The sequence below is a fragment of the Alosa sapidissima genome, chromosome 14 (assembly GCF_018492685.1).
Source record: "Alosa sapidissima isolate fAloSap1 chromosome 14, fAloSap1.pri, whole genome shotgun sequence".
Lineage (NCBI taxonomy): Eukaryota > Metazoa > Chordata > Actinopteri > Clupeiformes > Clupeidae > Alosa > Alosa sapidissima.
In genome coordinates, this window is record NC_055970.1 from 3271205 (window position 1) to 3288201 (window position 16997).

The window sequence follows — 16997 nt, forward strand, 5'->3', positions numbered from 1 at the left end:
TTTACAGTAGCCTAGGGACAGATGACAGATTGGGGGACCACAAATGCAGTGCATCATCCTCGCTGTACAGGACATACGGTATCTGGTCTCTCATTGCAGGTTCCAAGGGGAGAATTGTTGACTTCTTGTTTCTGACAGAACAAATATCACTTATAATCAATCATACAATAAAAAGAGTCTGTGCCTTGGTCTGAGAATTAAGTCTGACTCTTAATTCAGGAAATAAAAGTGCAAGTGCTGTTCAGTCTGAGAAGGTCATTCTGGCTCATCTGGGTGGTCTTGCCAAGGTCTACATTACTGTTAGGGATGGGTACCATGGTGGCCTTTTTGTTCTTAGAAAAGGCGTACCTGAAATAATCAGGGATCCAAATGTTAGCTTTTATCTGCTATAAAGAGATGATGCGATGGTTTCAGTTATATATTGCAGCATGAATAAATAAATGTATTGACTGATTTCAGAATGGATAAAAGTAAGTATGAATGTATAAATAAATCAATGCTTTTATGGAGCAGTGGCTGCTGGGATGTTTAAGTATATCAGAAACAATGAAAAATTGATTGATTGATATTTCCTCTCCCCTCATGGTGTTGGTAGACCTCATACCTGGAGTACTGCATGACTGAGTTGTAGTCGTAAGGTGTGTTCTGGTTCAGAGTGGTGATCGACCTGAAGTTGTGCTTCTTGTCTAGCCTGGAAAATCCAGACCCTGATAATCTAGAAAGATTAAGGGTCTGGCAAAGAACAATGTAATGGCCCAACTCGAGGGGCGGCAACAAGCATACATTTAAAAATCTCACTGCACGCTATTGGATAACACTACGACCAATGTGTACTGTCCTCCAACGTTGCAGCGCTGTCTTCATCAGTTTAGCTGGTTCCCCGTAGTGTTGGGGTAAAAGTAACGTGCATCATTGCTCTTTGCCAGAGTGTCTCGCAGAGACAATTCCATTGTGCTCTCGCGAGAACTCTGGATTTCCAGGGTACTTCTTGTCTGCATAAAACAAAAAGTTTCCATTTTTAAAACCGTTTCAGTTAGTTTCAGTTTCAGTTTATTTCTGTATATCGACTGGTGTGAGGTGCAGCACATGGGTCATTAAATATAGAAATGATGCTTGAATGTAAAAAAAAAAAAGTTTACAAGTCCAGAAAACATGAGACAAAACAATAATTGAAAATCATAGCTTTTATGAAATGCGATTCCTTTGTCGCACCTTCAATGACATTCTCCCACACAGGGCTTGAAAACGAAATTATTTTTCAAACGTTCCGTTCCGAACAGTTCAGGTAGGCCTATGTTTAACGTTTTCGTTCTTGCATGCGTTCCGCCACCAACATATCGGTCCTGAACCGGTTCGGAACGCAAAATATCGTTCGTTCTTAAAGTTCCGGCAGTGTTTGGCGGGCCTATCAAGTCTATTTTTGTGGACTTTACCTTAGAATAGACATACTCATTATTTCCTCTTGATTTAGCCTATATCGTAGCTATGCCCAAAAATAATAAATCACAGGCGGCATCCAAAAACATTCAGATGGGCTATCCATCCCATAGCCTACAGACTTACTATAGGCCTAACCTATGCCTATAAATAATTTCTTATCAAAAATATTTCTGGATACGTGCTAAACTCCTTACCTGGTTGTAGCCTAAGTTTTATCCATATGGAGATCTTCAAAGGCTTGCGCTAATTCCAACCCTGTTTATAAACGAACCTGTCTGTTGCTGACAAGGCCTATCTCAAATTTCCTGTTTAACTCTTCTACATAGAATAGGCTATAATTGCGCAAACATTTCAAATCCCGACTTTAAAACGACAAAGCGTGGACAGGCAAAATAGGCTATTACGCATAGGCTACAAACAATTTCCAAATCAGTTTCAGTAGCCTACGCTACGAGCTGGCCTAAGATCCGAAGTGGCAGACGGATAGGTTACATTACAACAGTAAGACAAAATATACACATTTGGACCAAAGGTCCATTTATCGTTTTTTTTTTTTTCAAACTGCAGAAATCAAATTATTAGGCTGTTCGCCTACAGTAGTTGGCTACATAGCGGCTTGTTATCTCACATTAACAGTGTAGATGCGGGCTTGTTTTTCGCACAACCCGAAATAGTCTCCCTGACATAGGATATGCTTTTGCGAAATTTTATAAAATATATAGAGAACGAAAAAAAAAACGTTATTAACCGGTTTTGTGGATTTCAGAATAACGTTTCTGTTCCGGAACAGTTAAAAGACCATTTTGTTTTCGTTTCCGTTTCCGCTCCTCGTAAAATTCCGTAAAATTCCGTTCGTTTTCGGTTTTCGTTTTCGTTCCTTGAACCGGTTCGGAGCCCTGCTCCCACATCACACGAATGTTTTTGTCTCGGTCACTGCGGGTCTGTTCGTGGTTGAAGCCCAGGGCGTGCAGAAGCTCGTGCTGAACGGTTCTCTTCTTCTAATGTGCCTGAAGTATTCTCTCCCTTTCTGAACATTGAGGAATCAATAGAAGTAATGGGGCTAACCCTCACCTCCACCTCCTCAGCCCAGGGAGAGGACACCAGCAGCAGGGCCAGCACACCCACAGCAAACTTGAACACAGCCATGACAGACACCTGTGTGAGGAAACATCACACAATAAACACATTAATTTTAAACACAGGTTAATATTCCAAAAACATTAATAAAAACAGTGCACCGTACAGGTACATAGGTACCTGAAAACTGGCATAAGTGTACAATAAAGTACATACGCGTTAATTTGGTAAGGTAAGGTAGGGTTAAATAAAGTAGGACTAATAGGATAGAATACAGAGTCAACTACTTATGTTTTGATGAGGCAAGAGTAAACTGTACCGTGACACCCCCACGTGAATGAGTGAAGCAGGTGAGCTGAGTTTGTATATGTACTGTAGCATATGTACTGTGCAGGCCTGTATGTTTTCTACTGTACAGCAGTATTTTATCATGTTTAAATACACATGAAACCTTGACATCTGACTATGATGTGCCTCTGTTTCCACTCAGGAAATGACTAATAGGCACTTGTCCTCTCAATGGGTTCATAGGACAGCAGAAAATCTACTGTTTAATCAAGGCATATTGATCTTTTAAAACATGTTTCAACCTGAAAATCAGCTTCCACAACAGTGTGTATTAAACAGTACTATAACTATTTATTTTTAATATGCCTACTCACTTATTTAATTATTATAGTACTATTTAATTACTATGAACTAATTTGACAGATCTTTGACCTTTTGATGACAGCCTCAGACATTGGGGACTGTCTTTATATTATGAGAACACACAGACAAACATTTGTGGTGCTGTCCGTGACTAAATCTCAAATTACATTTTTAACTGGAGGAAAGGGGTCAGCATTTATGTGGACATGGTTGAATTTTGCTTTTGTGTACATCTAACCAAAAATGTCACATTTTTGTGTGCACCCTAACATTTCTTATCCTTTTCTCTCTGGAACTGCCAGAAAATATGCAGTTTTAGCTTTTATGAGGGAGACATTGTTTTTGCCACCTATTTGCACTGCCCTTTGTTTACGGTGTGAGGAACCCTGGATGTGTTGCTATATGAAACCAATAATGGGGAAAAGGGGGGAAATATTTAAAGCTTCTAGTGAGCATTGGAAAGTTTCTGTGAAACATTAACAAGGACATGAAACGAGGCACATGACAGTGAGCAAAGGAGATTTCTTTAAGGCCAGTATAGAGACAAGCATTGCAGCCTCTCTGTGTAAGAACCTGCTGAGTTACTTAATCCATTGTGAAATGTAGCCTACATTACTTTCTCCAAGGAGTACATTGGACTAATATGGTTATAGACCATGATTACATGTGAAAACCTAGATGTGTATTGACTTTGTATGGCTTCTCTGTTGGGAGACTGCATTGCGGTAAGAGGTACATTTAGTATATTTGAGTCACCGCAAATTACGATTTATCATAAGAAGTTTGAATAAATGTCAAAATGTACACATAATAAATAAAACAGTTTGGGAACTCGTTTACCACAAAAGCAGAAGTAGGTTTCAACAACATTAATTCTCAATATCTGACAGTTGTAATGTGTCACAAACATCAAGAGAGTATGGCAAATGGAGAACTAAAGCTGTCCCAAACAGTTGTCAGTGCATCTTTAAATTATCTAAAATTAAATTATCACAGAAGCATTATACCAATGAGTATAATTTAAAAAAAAATATATATCTCTTGCCAGTCTGAGGACTCTCAAATTGTAGAATTTTTGACAATAATTTATTTCTAAAAATCAATAAAGTATCTATCTATCTATCTAACTAATATAAAAGAGCGTTTTTTGACTAAACTGTACCGAAACTGTACATTTTCTGTAGTTAAGCCACACCAAAAGTCAAAGCAAAATGTCAAGGCACATACTTACCGACACATGCTTATGATGCTATAGCAGGGGTGTTCATTTGGTAACACTTTACTTGACAGTATCGACATACAGTAAAAGTGACATGACACTGTCATGACACATGAACCCTAACCCTAACCCTAATCCTAATCCTAACCCTAACCTCTACCCTAACCTTAAATCTAACCCTAATCCTAACCCTAATTTATGACAAAAACCAAATGACAAATGACAAAAGTGTTATGTCATAAACGTTTATGACTTGTTTATGACACGTTCATGACAGTGTCATGTCACTCTTATATCGATACTGTCAAGTAAAGTGTAACCGTTCATTCTTATATACCCATATTTTTTCTATACATACACAACGTTCATGAGCCGAGACCGCAAATATAGGCACATTGTTCACATGACATTGACTGAGACAATGTGTACCTGTAATACTGTAGATCTATGCTTTTTAGACTGGGTCACTAGACCTGAGGAAAAGCACAAAAGATATAACCTGACTCTCGCCAGATGAATTTCGTTCCGCCTAGCTCCACTCACATCCATCTGGGACCGGTTCCGTTGAGAGTGATTTCAGCACAAGATTATATGGGAGAGCCAATCAGGACGCAGGGCGGGAGTTTCATAGATGTGACGTAGCATAGAAGCGACTGTGAGACTGTTCTCAGCGTCACGGGTTGGCTTCGAAGATGACGGACAAGTGGCTTATCCAATCTTATGCAAGGATTTTTTAATAAGGCCCAGCCTTCTGAAGCACCACTCCAATGGATCGATCCCAGATGGATGTGTGGAGCTAGGCAGAATGAAATTCTGAGTCAGGTTACAAAAGATAGGCAATCATGCCATTTGTCACAGATTGGGGAAAGTGACTTTATTCTGTTGCTTGACGAGGGTAACAGGTTGTGTGAGTTGTTAGAGTCCCCAGATAGGTCACTTGAAGTGATTTATTTTTGTTTTGTTGCTAGGTAGGCTAGGAGAAAAAGTTGCTAAATCAAGCAATTGATCATATGTTGTAATCTACTGTATTGTGGCGAGCTTGCATGGAAGGAGTCGCGAGACGGATCTCTGCTGCACATCATGACATCAAACTGAGAATGGAAGCCTAGCCTATTAAAGACCAGATTTGGAAAAGATGTAAATTGTTAAAGCCTTCTTCAATTATTAAGACATTGTGTCATTGATCCATATGAGCCTGTATACAAATATATAGGGTTCCTTAAAATTCCAAACCACTGATGGTTTTGTACACTAACTGAAAATAACACTTTTATGTTTACATATATTACAAACATCTCCAAGTGTTTTATCTAAAAACTCTTTAGATCTACAGATGAACAGCTATTCATGTGCTATTGATTTCAAGTTGTCCTCATCCACCCCTGTGCTTTTGTGTGATATCTCATGCTTGTATAAGCACAGGAAACCCTCTGTGTGTTGTGTGAAGAGTACCTGGTGTGTGAGTAACAGAGAGGAGTGTTATGGACTCATCACTCTCAAAACTGGGAGCCGCCAGACATGGTCAGGGATAATTAGTGGTTGAGTTAACACAGAGGGGAGGGTTACCACAGTTGGAGGGTCTCCATCCAGAGTATGATGAAGAACATAGTGTGCACTGAAACTGTATGCTGCCTATAGTACGGTGTTCATTTTAGGACATCCTCAGACTCAGGTGTCAGACTCAGAAAAACATCGGTCATCTTCAGACAAAACAGCCTCAGCGTCAGAAAAACTTCTGTCATCTTCAGACAAAACTGCCTCAGCGTCAGAAAAACCAGACTCAGGTGTCAGACTCAGAAAAACATCTGTCATTTTCAGACAAAACTGCCTCAGCTTCAGAAAAACTTCTGTCATCTTCAGACAAAACTGCCTCAGCGTAAGAAAAACCTCTGTCATCCTCAGATAAAACTGCTTCAAACCAAACTGCCTCAGAAAAAGTGGAGTCAGGTCTCAGAAAAAACGCTGTCAGAAAAAGTGGAGTCAGGTCTCAGAAAATCACGTCTCAGAAAAAACGCTGTCAGAAAAAACAGAGTCAGACGAAAAAGTCTCAAATGAAAAGTTATTGTGGGGACAGAAGAAGACGACGGATACAGAACGGTGAGTTTAATATTATGCTTAATATGTTATTCTGTCACTGGCAGGGTAGGAATTTCACGACGGCCGTGGTAGCCCCTTGCGTTGGCCGTGAAGCCCCTTTGAAAATCATAGGTTTACAGGCCACGGTGGCCTTGGTGCCCCCTTCTTTCAATATTCTGCTTTGTGTCCTACTAATAGCGATTTTTATTTAGCCTGCGGCCTGTCAAAATAATCTTAGCATTCACAGCGCAAATTAATTTAGTCTTTTACGCAGTGGAGAAAGTGACATCGCAAGAAAGTGCGTCCAAATTCACCCATTGTTCTCAGTTGAACTACTCGCGAAGTAGCCTATTCATCACACAGACATCACAAGTGATGTCACATGAAAGAGCTTTTTCTCAGCTTTTAAACGATGTTAGGCCGATAACTGCTGTGTTGAACGGTTCGCGAGAAAGGTAAATAATATAATTAAATTTAATCATACATTCTACTGAAGGTTTTGCGTCCATGATCTCCCTACCCATTCATCTCGGTGGAATACTTTACGAACCCTTCTTTTAACACATGACAAACCACATATCAGCAGACCTTACCGAACATAAAGGTGTAAAGCAGTCCCCTGTACAGTTAGCCGTTCCAGAGTAATCCAGTTTTGAATTTGCAGTAAATTTCGACATGCATTGATGTCTCCAAATTTGGGCTTTAAGTTTTACAATGTGTTTAAATTGTTCCACATGATTTCATAACGGGCCAAATACAAAATAAATGTTACAAATATCGCCTAGATATTGGTAAATCAGAGGACAGCTGACTAAGAGTTTGTGAAAGTAGCCTGATCACAAAGACCTGATTTTCTGAGACCTGACTCCACTTTTTCTGACAGCGTTTTTTCTGAGACCTGACTCCTTAGAGATGTTTTTCTGAGGCAGTTTGGTTTGAAGCAGTTTTATCTGAGGATGACAGAGGTTTTTCTTACGCTGAGGCAGTTTTGTCTGAAAATGACAGATGTTTTTCTGAGTCTGACACCTGAGTCTGGTTTTTCTGACGCTGATGCAGTTTTGTCTGAAGATGACAGAGGTTTTTCTGACGCTGAAGCAGTTTTGTCTGAAGATGACCGATGTTTTTCTGAGTCTGAGGATGTCCTAAAATGAACACCGTACTATAGCTTTTCTTTACCAGAGAGTTTAACCTGAAGTGCAAAGACATTTAAATTCATAATTAAATTTTTACCAGACATGAGACTCCAGTCAGAAACCCAAACAGCAATTAATTTTGCATTTGAGCTGGAAAAGCTTCTTCTACATTTGGGTTGGACCCTGAAGCGATACTCAGAGCCCTATACCTCTTCTAAAAAAGAAAAACAGGCAAACAAAAAACACCGGATAATTTCCTGAATGTGCACAATACAGTACAACTCAACATATGTAAGTGATTTTGCATGACCTTCAAATAAAAGCTGAAATTTTGTGGGTTTGTGGGTGTGAGCTTGTTTGTGGGTATGTTGGAGTGATTTCCTGATAAAAGATCTCTTGATTTTTTTGTACAGTGCATGCTGTGTGATGACAAACATCGTCCTGGCCCTCACTTTGGAAACTTGAGCTAGGTTTGGGTTTATATTAGTCTAAATATTCGACTCCAGTCAGAAACTCACACACAGAAATTATTTATTCAAACAGCATTTATTTTTGCAATTAGCCCATTTCACAAGATATCGCCACTGGGTAAACCAACTTCCTCTGGAACAGCACAGTACAGAGGAGACAGAAACAGGAAGACATTTTACCCTGCCAATTAAGGTGCCATTAACATCAGTGAGGCCGGACACCTGGACACTGTGAAATGGGCTTATTGAGCTGGAAAAGCCTCTCCTTCTTTTGGGCTAAGGCCTGGAGCGATATTCAGAGCCCTATTCTAGAAAACAACAGACAAACAAAAATCAGCAGCTTATTTCCTGAATGCAATTATTTTGCATAAAAGTTGAAATTCTGAATATCTGAATTCTAAAGCTTGTTTGAGGGTGTGTTGGAGTGATTAGCCTACCTAAAATTATATCTTATGGATATTTTGTACAGTGCTGTGCAATGACAAACATTACACATAACCAATACTTACACATACTTATACATATAACTATACAATATACAATACAATAAGTTTAGCCTAATGACATACCAGAGTAAGACCGTTGACTACATTTATAGAGGCGGTTGATTCGGGCAATATCCCAGCTGCTCATCTGAGTGGCCCTCCCAATCGCCACATTGGCATTGGGGATGGGGACCATAGTGGGCTGCCCATTGCGGGAGAAGGCATACCTGAAAAGAAGAGAGTGTGGGGATCTACACAAACAGGCACACATAGCTGCATCACATCCACACAACACCTAGGATCACATGATGTCTTGAAGTCACAGGACTAATTAGGAAGTGATAAGTGTTTGCTGGCTGCAAGTCAGATTCTCTTTATGTTGGTGCTGGACACTATTGTGCGAGTTGGGCTCCCTTTTCATGCAGGTACTATTGGTCATGGTAGAGCATGTTTAATCACTGCCATTTGAATTTTAATACTTATTTATTTCATTTTATCAGGGTAATTTCTAGAAGGTTGTGTCTACTCTTCACGGAGGACACAGGCTTCTGCATGGAGTTTTAACATTTGTGATCACCTCATTGTGACCTGAGCTGCTGGGCTGCATTGGTAAATTTCTTAATATGCACATTTTTCATTGAATGTTTTATACCTGCATTGGAACATATCTTAAACTACTTTCTCTGTCTGTAGCAACGGAACATTCACCTTTTTGCCCTCATGTGTCAATGAGCTGTGGACAGTTGAGCATATTGAAAAGTAGGCCTATATTTTCTAGCTATGTTTGAGTGGACTATGCTATGTTGTTTAATGAGGCTGGCAACTAACATGCTTGTTCTCTCCTGATGTTTTAAGATCTGCATGGTTAAAATCTCCAGCGAAGATGGTGAAACCGTCTGGGTGTGCCGTCTGTTGTTCACTGACAGCCTGGTACAGTACTGTACTGCCTTGCACTACTCCACTTGCACTACTCCACTTGTACACTTGCACACTTTGCAACTTGTTGTTGTTGTCCTGTTGTCCTGAACACACTTCTGCTGCTCTTACATAACTTGCACCACTATGCCACTTGCATACTTAGGTCAAACAGAACTACCTCAGCCATTTATTGGCCTGACCTTTGCACTATTATATTGACTGTCTAATGTATGCACAATTGCACAATTTCAACCCAAATTTTGCTCTTATTTCTTCATTGTATGTGCCTTATTTACTTTTTATATTGTTTACTTGAATGTTATGTTTGTCTGTGGACCTAATTGGTAAAATATGTCTTGTCTCCACCGTGGGATAGTGGGAAACGTAATTTCGATCTCTTTGTATGTATAAGTATAGTATAAGTATATATACTTTTTTGATCCCGTGAGGGAAATTTGGTCTCTGCATTTATCCCAATCGGTGAATTAGTAAAACACACTCAGCATACAGTGAGCACACAGTGAGGTGAAGCACACACTAATCCCGGCGCAGTATTCTTCCTGCTACAACAGCGGCGCTCGGGGAGCAGTGAGGGGATAGGTGCCTTGCTCAAGGGCACTTCAGCCGTTCCCAAATGCCCTAAACAGCCGTTCGAACCGTATACAAGTATACTGATTTCAAGAGATTACTGCAGTGTTTGACTTTTTATTTTCTTAGATCTGAATGACCAACACAAAATATGTGAGCGAGTGTGAAGGAGAGAGTCAGCTAGATGTCATATGTGATATGCCAGTGTTGGTGTTGAACAAGGTGTGTGAAACTCAGAACTGACCTTGAGTAATGCATGACTGAACCGTAGTCATAGGGGGTGCCCAGGTTATTGGTCTTAATCTTTTCAAAGTTGCTCTCTTTTCCTGGGGAAAAACGTGTAAGTACACCTCTCACATATATATATATATATATATATATATATATATATATATATATATATATATATATTAATATATAAATTATTAATAAACAGTAATAATTATAATAGTAATAAAAAATATATTCATATTCTGCCTGGCAAGTGTCAAAGGTGCTTCCCAGAATGTAAAAAATGCATATGGCAGTAGATTAAATATATGGGAGATAGATACGGAACTATTTTGCTGCTGAATAATTCAGAATAATAACAGACTACCTCAAGCAGCAGGTCTTGCTCACCTCGTATGATGTTTTCGTAGAGAATACGGATATTCATGTCACGGTCACTGCGTGCCTGTTCATGGTGGAAGCCCAGGGCGTGCAGGAGCTCATGCTGGATCACCTGGTGGTACACACACCCTCGTCGCGCCAGGGACACGACCTGCCGCCCACGTCTACGCCCCACGTAGGACCAGCACCTGCAGCACAGCCAGAGGTTCAAACGTGACCATCAGTGGGAAACAGCAGCCCACTCTCTCAACTCATAAAAAAAAGTTCAATCTAATTTTTACTATCAAAACAAATCAATGAAATATTTTGCCAAATACTGCGGACATATCATTGCTCTACAGTATGTGTTGCAGTGCCTTGCAGCACACATGTGCATTCCCCCTTTAAAGTGTCCTTTTGAGGATTGCAGCACACATGTGTATTCCCCCTTTAAAATGTCCTTTTGAGGATTGCAGCACACATGTGTATTCCCCCTTTAAAATGTCTTTTTGAGGATTGCTTGATGATGGTTTCTTTATTAAATTTTGGAATTAAGTTGTGTTTTTGAAAATTCTGAACATAGCATGGTTTTCATAAAAAATTACAGGATTAAATTAATCAAATTCTTGGCTAATGTCAAAGATAACCTAATTGAAAATCTAAAGCTAAGTATCATTTTAGTATTGTTCTGTTACTTATTAGGCATGGTACCCTGTGTTTGACTCGATGTTCAAGTAGTGTCTATCCTTAAAGAAGATTCTTCTTTTGCGTGGTCGGAAGCGGATACAGGTGGCATTGGCAAAAGAGTCCATGGCCTTGACAATAGTGGCCTTCTCACGAGAGGCTGTAGAGAAGAATGGTAAAGAAAATATATCTACCAAGCTTTTAAAAATGCAAAACAAATTATATAAATACAGTACAGTATAGTTATTATTGGAACAATTTTGAAGACTTTGTTATGACGGACATGTTTTCTATCAGATTTGTGTATGTGTACACATAATGTACACTCTTAAAACAAATGTGTTGTCCCTATCTGGACACAGAGATGTGTTGAAAAACAACGCAAGTTGTGTTGTTTTCAATGCAAGCTGTGTTATATTTTACATACTTTTATATATTGTACATATTTTGTAACAAATAACAAAGGAAACAACACAAACTGTGGTGTCCCAATCTGGACACAGAGATGTGTTAAAAACACATTTTCAACACATTTGTTTTAAGAGTGTACACATACGTATGGTGTCAGGTCCCAAAGCATGTACACACTAGGACTGAATACAACCTTTAAAGCAGCAGTTGGCAAGTCTGACAGATTGAGGGGACTTAGCCAACATTTTGAATGTTTGCAACTCTCATGCCCCTCATGTTTTTTTCTAAAACTGTTCTGTCGGAGCATAGTGTTGGTTTCAGTGAATATGATCAAAAAAACTGCAGCTTTAATGCTAAACTCATCTAAGATCAAATACATTGTGTATATATTGACAAACCAGTGAGAAAAAAACTAAGATAAACCTGATTAATATTTTGTAATTGCACTGGTTGAAAATATAACAACTTTGTAATAAAAGATGACCCTTACAGTACTGGCTGGAGATGACGTACGGCACATAGACGAGGCCGTCCCTGGAGCGAGGCCATTTGCAGCTGAAGAAACGGCGGGATGTACAGGGGGCAGCATTCTGGAATCCTGTGTCCACTGCAATATCACCCTCTATGATCTCTGGATCATCCAACTCCTGCCCTGAAAGAAGGAGAACATAATTCAGTAGCCCTATGTGTAGGCTCACAATTCACAGTGTTTTCATAATGTTCCTCCGAAAGTGGATGCTCTGCTTATGCAAACTCAAACTAATGCACCTCTCACAATGATGAGTTCAAAGATGCTGTGCGTGAGTAAGGCTTTTTATTCATTATTAATTTACAGTAAGAGAGTTTCTTTTTTGAGGTGCAACACTTCCTTACCTGCATTCTTGTTGGCCCTTTCAATTAGAGCAGACACAGTGTACTTCTCCTCTTCAGGAATATTGTCTAAAGCACAACATGATACATTAATGAAAGAATAATGCATAACATGAAAATACCATTATATAGCTTATAGCTCTATCAGACTCCATTAATTCAGATATTTTCAATTATTCTATTGACCAAATAGTAGAGGCCTTCAATAGTGAACTAGGTGTCTTGCATGACAGAGTGGCTCCTTTAAACTCTAAAAAAAGGCCCTGTAGCAAATTGATGCCTTTGATGAATGAAAATGTCCATGACCTAAAAAGATCCTGTAGGAAAGCTATTATTATTATTATTACCATCACATTTTGCTACACTTTTAGCCATTTTAGCCTTAAGTGACACAATGATTGTCTTTGTGTGTTGTTTTTAACTCAACAAATGTAACATTTCTCCAGAAAGAATTATAATATATTTTTATATAGTGTCCAAATACTTTATCAGGATACAAATTGTTCAGTGCAATTAGGCTCTATAGGCTAAAGAGTTCAGAATCTAAATATAAGGTCATTCACGCAATCCTGATTCATTTAAATTACTTGCACAAGCCAAGACTTCTATTTCATCAATAACTTTCTCTTTTTAAATCACAATTGAATTAAAGATAAAAACTCACCAATTGGGCTACTCCCTTCAAAATCTGCTGATTTTGTCTGAAATTACAAAATTCATTAGATGATGTACATATTACAATACATCTTATTAAAAGGAAAACACTTAAGGATGTTTCTCAGATGGAGTCATGTTAGTTGAATTAGTTGTTTGATATCAGTCACCAAGAAACACACACACACACATACACACACACACACACACACACACACACACACACATACATACACACACACACACACACACAAAACAATATCATAAAATGAAGCTCGCTGTGTAGTCCCAGTATCCTACTGTATCAGCTTCCTACAGTCATAGGGAACACCTGGAATAAGTACCTGTACCATATATCTGACTCACAACCTCCATCAGGCTCAGATCTGCTCCTCTCTCTGAGCTCTGAAACAGGACAGAAGCACCCAGACCAGGGCCAGATCTGCTCCTCTCTCTGAGCTCTGACTTTTCCCTACTCTATGGATACATCAGGATAGTTTACCTCTTCATACTGACACTGGACAGTGTTCAGTGTCCCCAGGAGAAGGACAAGCAGAATGACAGCAGAGGTGTCCATGACCAGTCCCCAGTAAGCTGTTTCTGTCACTTAGACAGGATGAATTCAGGTGTATATGGCTGAAGAATGCAGAAGCACAGTTTCTTAAGAAGACAGTGTGGCAAACCAGGTCAGTTAAAAAATGACCGTTAACAAGGCTTAATTAACAGGGAAGTTGCATTGTTGCTTTATTTCAATTTATTTTCTTGCAACATTTCCCCCTTTTACTTTCTCCTTTGCCTTTCACTCTGTGAAACTGTACACTCGTCCTTTCATGTGGTACAAGTGGTCAAACGATAAATATAAATACGATAAACTAGACGTACCGCATAGTGGTACAAAATACTGTATGACAACCGCTCTGTCCTGCACATTTTCACCGCAACAAAAAAAACATGCTTGTCAATTTGTCTCCATCTCCTACTTAATCCCCTACTCTTACAACTCAAGTGTATATAAATGAGTGTATTTATGTATGTGTGTTTGCTTTTGTGCATATGTGTGTGTGTGGGGGGGGGGGGTAATGGGGTGTGTGTGTGTGTTTATGTTTGTATGTGTGTGTTTCTACCTGTGTGTGTGTGTGCGTTTATGTGTGTGTGTGTACATTAGTGTGTGCGCATGCGTGTGTGTGTGCGTGTGTGTCTTTATGTGCAGTGGGACGAAGTACACAAATCCTGTACTTGAGTGAAAGTAAAGATACACATGGTCAAATGTTACTCCAGTACATTTCCACTTGAGTGGAAGTAAAAAAGTACTTGACTTCAAATGTACTTAAGTATCGAAAGTAAAAGTAAAAGTGCAATGTATTATGAATACAGTTGCATTTACTACTGTTGAAATGATTCGGCACAGACATAGGCATTCATTGAGCCTTTGTCCTTCATTCAAGGACAAAATCAATTAAGAATTGTTGTATGTAGAAAGAACTAAAAACAAACTAATGTGAAATCTTATCTTAGATACTTCAAAGTAACCACTTTTTGCTTTGTTAAATGCTTTCCACTTTCGGACCAAATCAAGACCTTCTCTTTTGTGTTTTAAAGTGTCAGATTGTCTATCATTGTATATCTATGTATCATTGTCTATCATTGTCTATCATCATTTGTTCGATGGCGTCATGAGGCTAGTTATGGTAACATCAATATTGAGAAAAGGGGTAAACACGATCTGGTAAATAGTGGATATAACAATAATATAGGTTAGGCAACACCATTATTTAAAACCTAGCTCATGTATTTGGACAGTCTTTTTTCCAAAAGGAACTTCAGCTGTACTTCAGCTGTCACAAAATGTAATGGAGTAAAAGGTAAGATATTTGGCCTAGAAATGTACTTGAGTAAAAGTAGAAAGTTTAACAAAATTGAAATACAGTACTCAAGTAATTCAGTAAATGTACTCAAGTAATGTCCGCCATTGTTTATGTGTGTGTGTGTGTGTGTGTGTGTGTGTGTGTGTGTGCTTAGTTGTGTGTGTGTGTGTTTATATGTGAGTGTGAGTGTGCAATCGTGCCTTTTATCTCAGTAGTACAGAGGTGTCATTGCAAGATATTTTTGAATGTGCACTCATTTTAGTATGTTGTGTGCTCGTTTTACTACACTAGTGAAGTGCCCGTTCAAACATGCTATTGCTGTAGAAAACACATAGCCCAATTACATGGCCATAAGTAGGTCTGCTTTAAAAATAAGATGATAGGGAAAAATATTATTTCAGCTAAGCATTCACAACTGAATATTATATTATAATCAGGAGTGTAGTGGTAAAACAAGAGGTGGGTAAACTATGAATTCTGTGATCACAATAAGGTGAACTGCACCATGCGGTATCAGATTTTTTAAAAGGCATTCAGAACAGGTTTTATTATGGTGGAGGTTATTGTCCCAGTGGTATTAAATGGTTCCTGGAGTGTTTATGAGTGTAGCCTACATATTGCCCCTGTGTGGCAGCCCATATTCCAACAGTCACTGGACACTCACACTGTCCCCACAGCCTGGAAAGCCTCACACGTAATCCCACTACCAAAGAAGCATGCCCAAAGGAGTGCAATGACCTCCGACCTGTGGCTCTGACCTCCAAACTATGAAGTCACTGGACAGAATCACCTGCCCCTTGCTCTCCGGGTCAGTACAGAGCAAACTAGACCAATATCAGTTTGCCCAGAAGTGTGGCCGCAACACCGAAGATGCTGTTGCTCCCCTCACACACCTCGTCCTAAAACACCTGGACTTATCTTATCACAAACCATATGCTAGAGTTTCGTTTCTTGACTTCTCCTCCGCCTTCAATACCATTAAACCGGATTTATTTCTCCCCATTAAAACGTAAAAGTCAGCATCCTTCAAATATCTGGGGGTATATGTGGATAGTGTCTTCTCTTGGTCATCGCATGTGGATTACATTTACAACAAAGTCCAACAGAGAATTTATTTTCTGAGGAGACTTAGATGCTTTGGAGCCGGTAAGGACATATGCCAGTTCTTCACATCCACAATATAAAGTATCCTGCAGTATGGGGGGTGCAGTTTGCCTATAGCCTTTCAGTCCAGCTCAAAGCTAGAATACTTTTATAGAAGACTTCTGAACATTTGCTCAAAGTTGAAGGGACACACTATGAAGGATCATTCTTTGACAGCTGGACTATACTCTCAGGCTGGCAGACAAGCTTGCACTGGACCCCTCCCACGTGTTACATGAGGAGTACCAGCTCCTGCCATCCGAAAGACGCTTTAGGATGCCCAGCTGTAGGATGTAGGTTTGGGTTTATATTAAAGGAACCATATGTAAGATTGTGGCCAAAACTGGTACTGCAATCACTTTCAAAATACTGAAGAGCGGTGTATCCCCTCCCCCTCCCCCCTGACTCGAGGTTGCCAAACCTGATGGCGAAACACTACTGACTTCGTGATTAGTAGATAGGTGGAGGGTGGCGCATCAGGCCAAAACACAACATGACATGACAAAACACAACATCAACCTCAGTTGAGGGCTGCAACTTCTCTTTTTAAATGACAATATCCTGGCCGGACTACTGTTGTCAGTGATATAAGTATTTGAAATGAACATGATTTCTTAATGTCTAGTGACATATCAGGGCCATTTTATGATTAATTGAAATATTTTTCTTACATATGGTTCCTTTAAATAAATATTAGACTCCAGTCAGAAACACACCAATTA

At 39.3% G+C, this 16997-nt stretch overlaps 2 protein-coding genes and 1 long non-coding RNA gene across 3 annotated transcripts; 1 reads left to right on the forward strand and 2 right to left on the reverse strand.

The window, feature by feature from the left end:
* LOC121682396 (low choriolytic enzyme-like) lies at nt 1-3826 on the reverse strand. The gene is made up of 5 exons (XM_042062534.1): nt 3785-3826; nt 2512-2595; nt 2325-2438; nt 605-762; nt 1-348 (listed from the first exon to the last, which is right to left on the reverse strand). The coding sequence occupies exons 1-5, from the start codon at nt 3824-3826 to the stop codon at nt 216-218; spliced, it is 531 nt and encodes a 176-aa protein (XP_041918468.1). The 3' UTR covers nt 1-215.
* Nucleotides 3827-8123: 4297 nt separating this feature from the next.
* On the reverse strand, nt 8124-13925 carry LOC121682419 (low choriolytic enzyme-like). The gene is made up of 9 exons (XM_042062557.1): nt 13770-13925; nt 13278-13314; nt 12617-12682; nt 12234-12395; nt 11360-11492; nt 10679-10857; nt 10302-10383; nt 8636-8778; nt 8124-8374 (listed from the first exon to the last, which is right to left on the reverse strand). Exons 1-9 carry the CDS (start codon nt 13842-13844, stop codon nt 8370-8372), a joined length of 882 nt encoding a protein of 293 aa, XP_041918491.1. The 5' UTR covers nt 13845-13925; the 3' UTR covers nt 8124-8369.
* LOC121682423 lies at nt 8816-9386 on the forward strand. The gene is made up of 3 exons (XR_006022555.1): nt 8816-8976; nt 9052-9160; nt 9245-9386. It is a non-coding gene; the product is annotated as an uncharacterized LOC121682423 (long non-coding RNA).
* Nucleotides 13926-16997: the final 3072 nt, after the last annotated feature.

What these genes read in the sequence shown, in the direction of transcription:
- LOC121682419 (XM_042062557.1), bottom strand. Translation starts at nt 13,844, where the DNA reads ATGGACACCTCTGCTGTCATTCTGCTTGTCCTTCTCCTGGGGACACTG. An exon ending in AAGGGCCAACAAGAATGCAG is followed by an intron (nt 12,396 to 12,616) that starts GTAAGGAAGTGT and finishes TCCTTCTTTCAG; the next exon opens with GGCAGGAGTTGGATGATCCA. An exon ending in AACATCGAGTCAAACACAGG is followed by an intron (nt 10,858 to 11,359) that starts GTACCATGCCTA and finishes GCTGTGCTGCAG; the next exon opens with GTGCTGGTCCTACGTGGGGC.
- LOC121682396 (XM_042062534.1), bottom strand. Translation starts at nt 3,826, where the DNA reads ATGGTCTATAACCATATTAGTCCAATGTACTCCTTGGAGAAA. An exon ending in CAATGTACTCCTTGGAGAAA is followed by an intron (nt 2,596 to 3,784) that starts GTAATGTAGGCT and finishes TTCCTCACACAG; the next exon opens with GTGTCTGTCATGGCTGTGTT. An exon ending in GGGAGCAGGGCTCCGAACCG is followed by an intron (nt 763 to 2,324) that starts GTTCAAGGAACG and finishes TTGCCGCCCCTC; the next exon opens with GAGTTGGGCCATTACATTGT.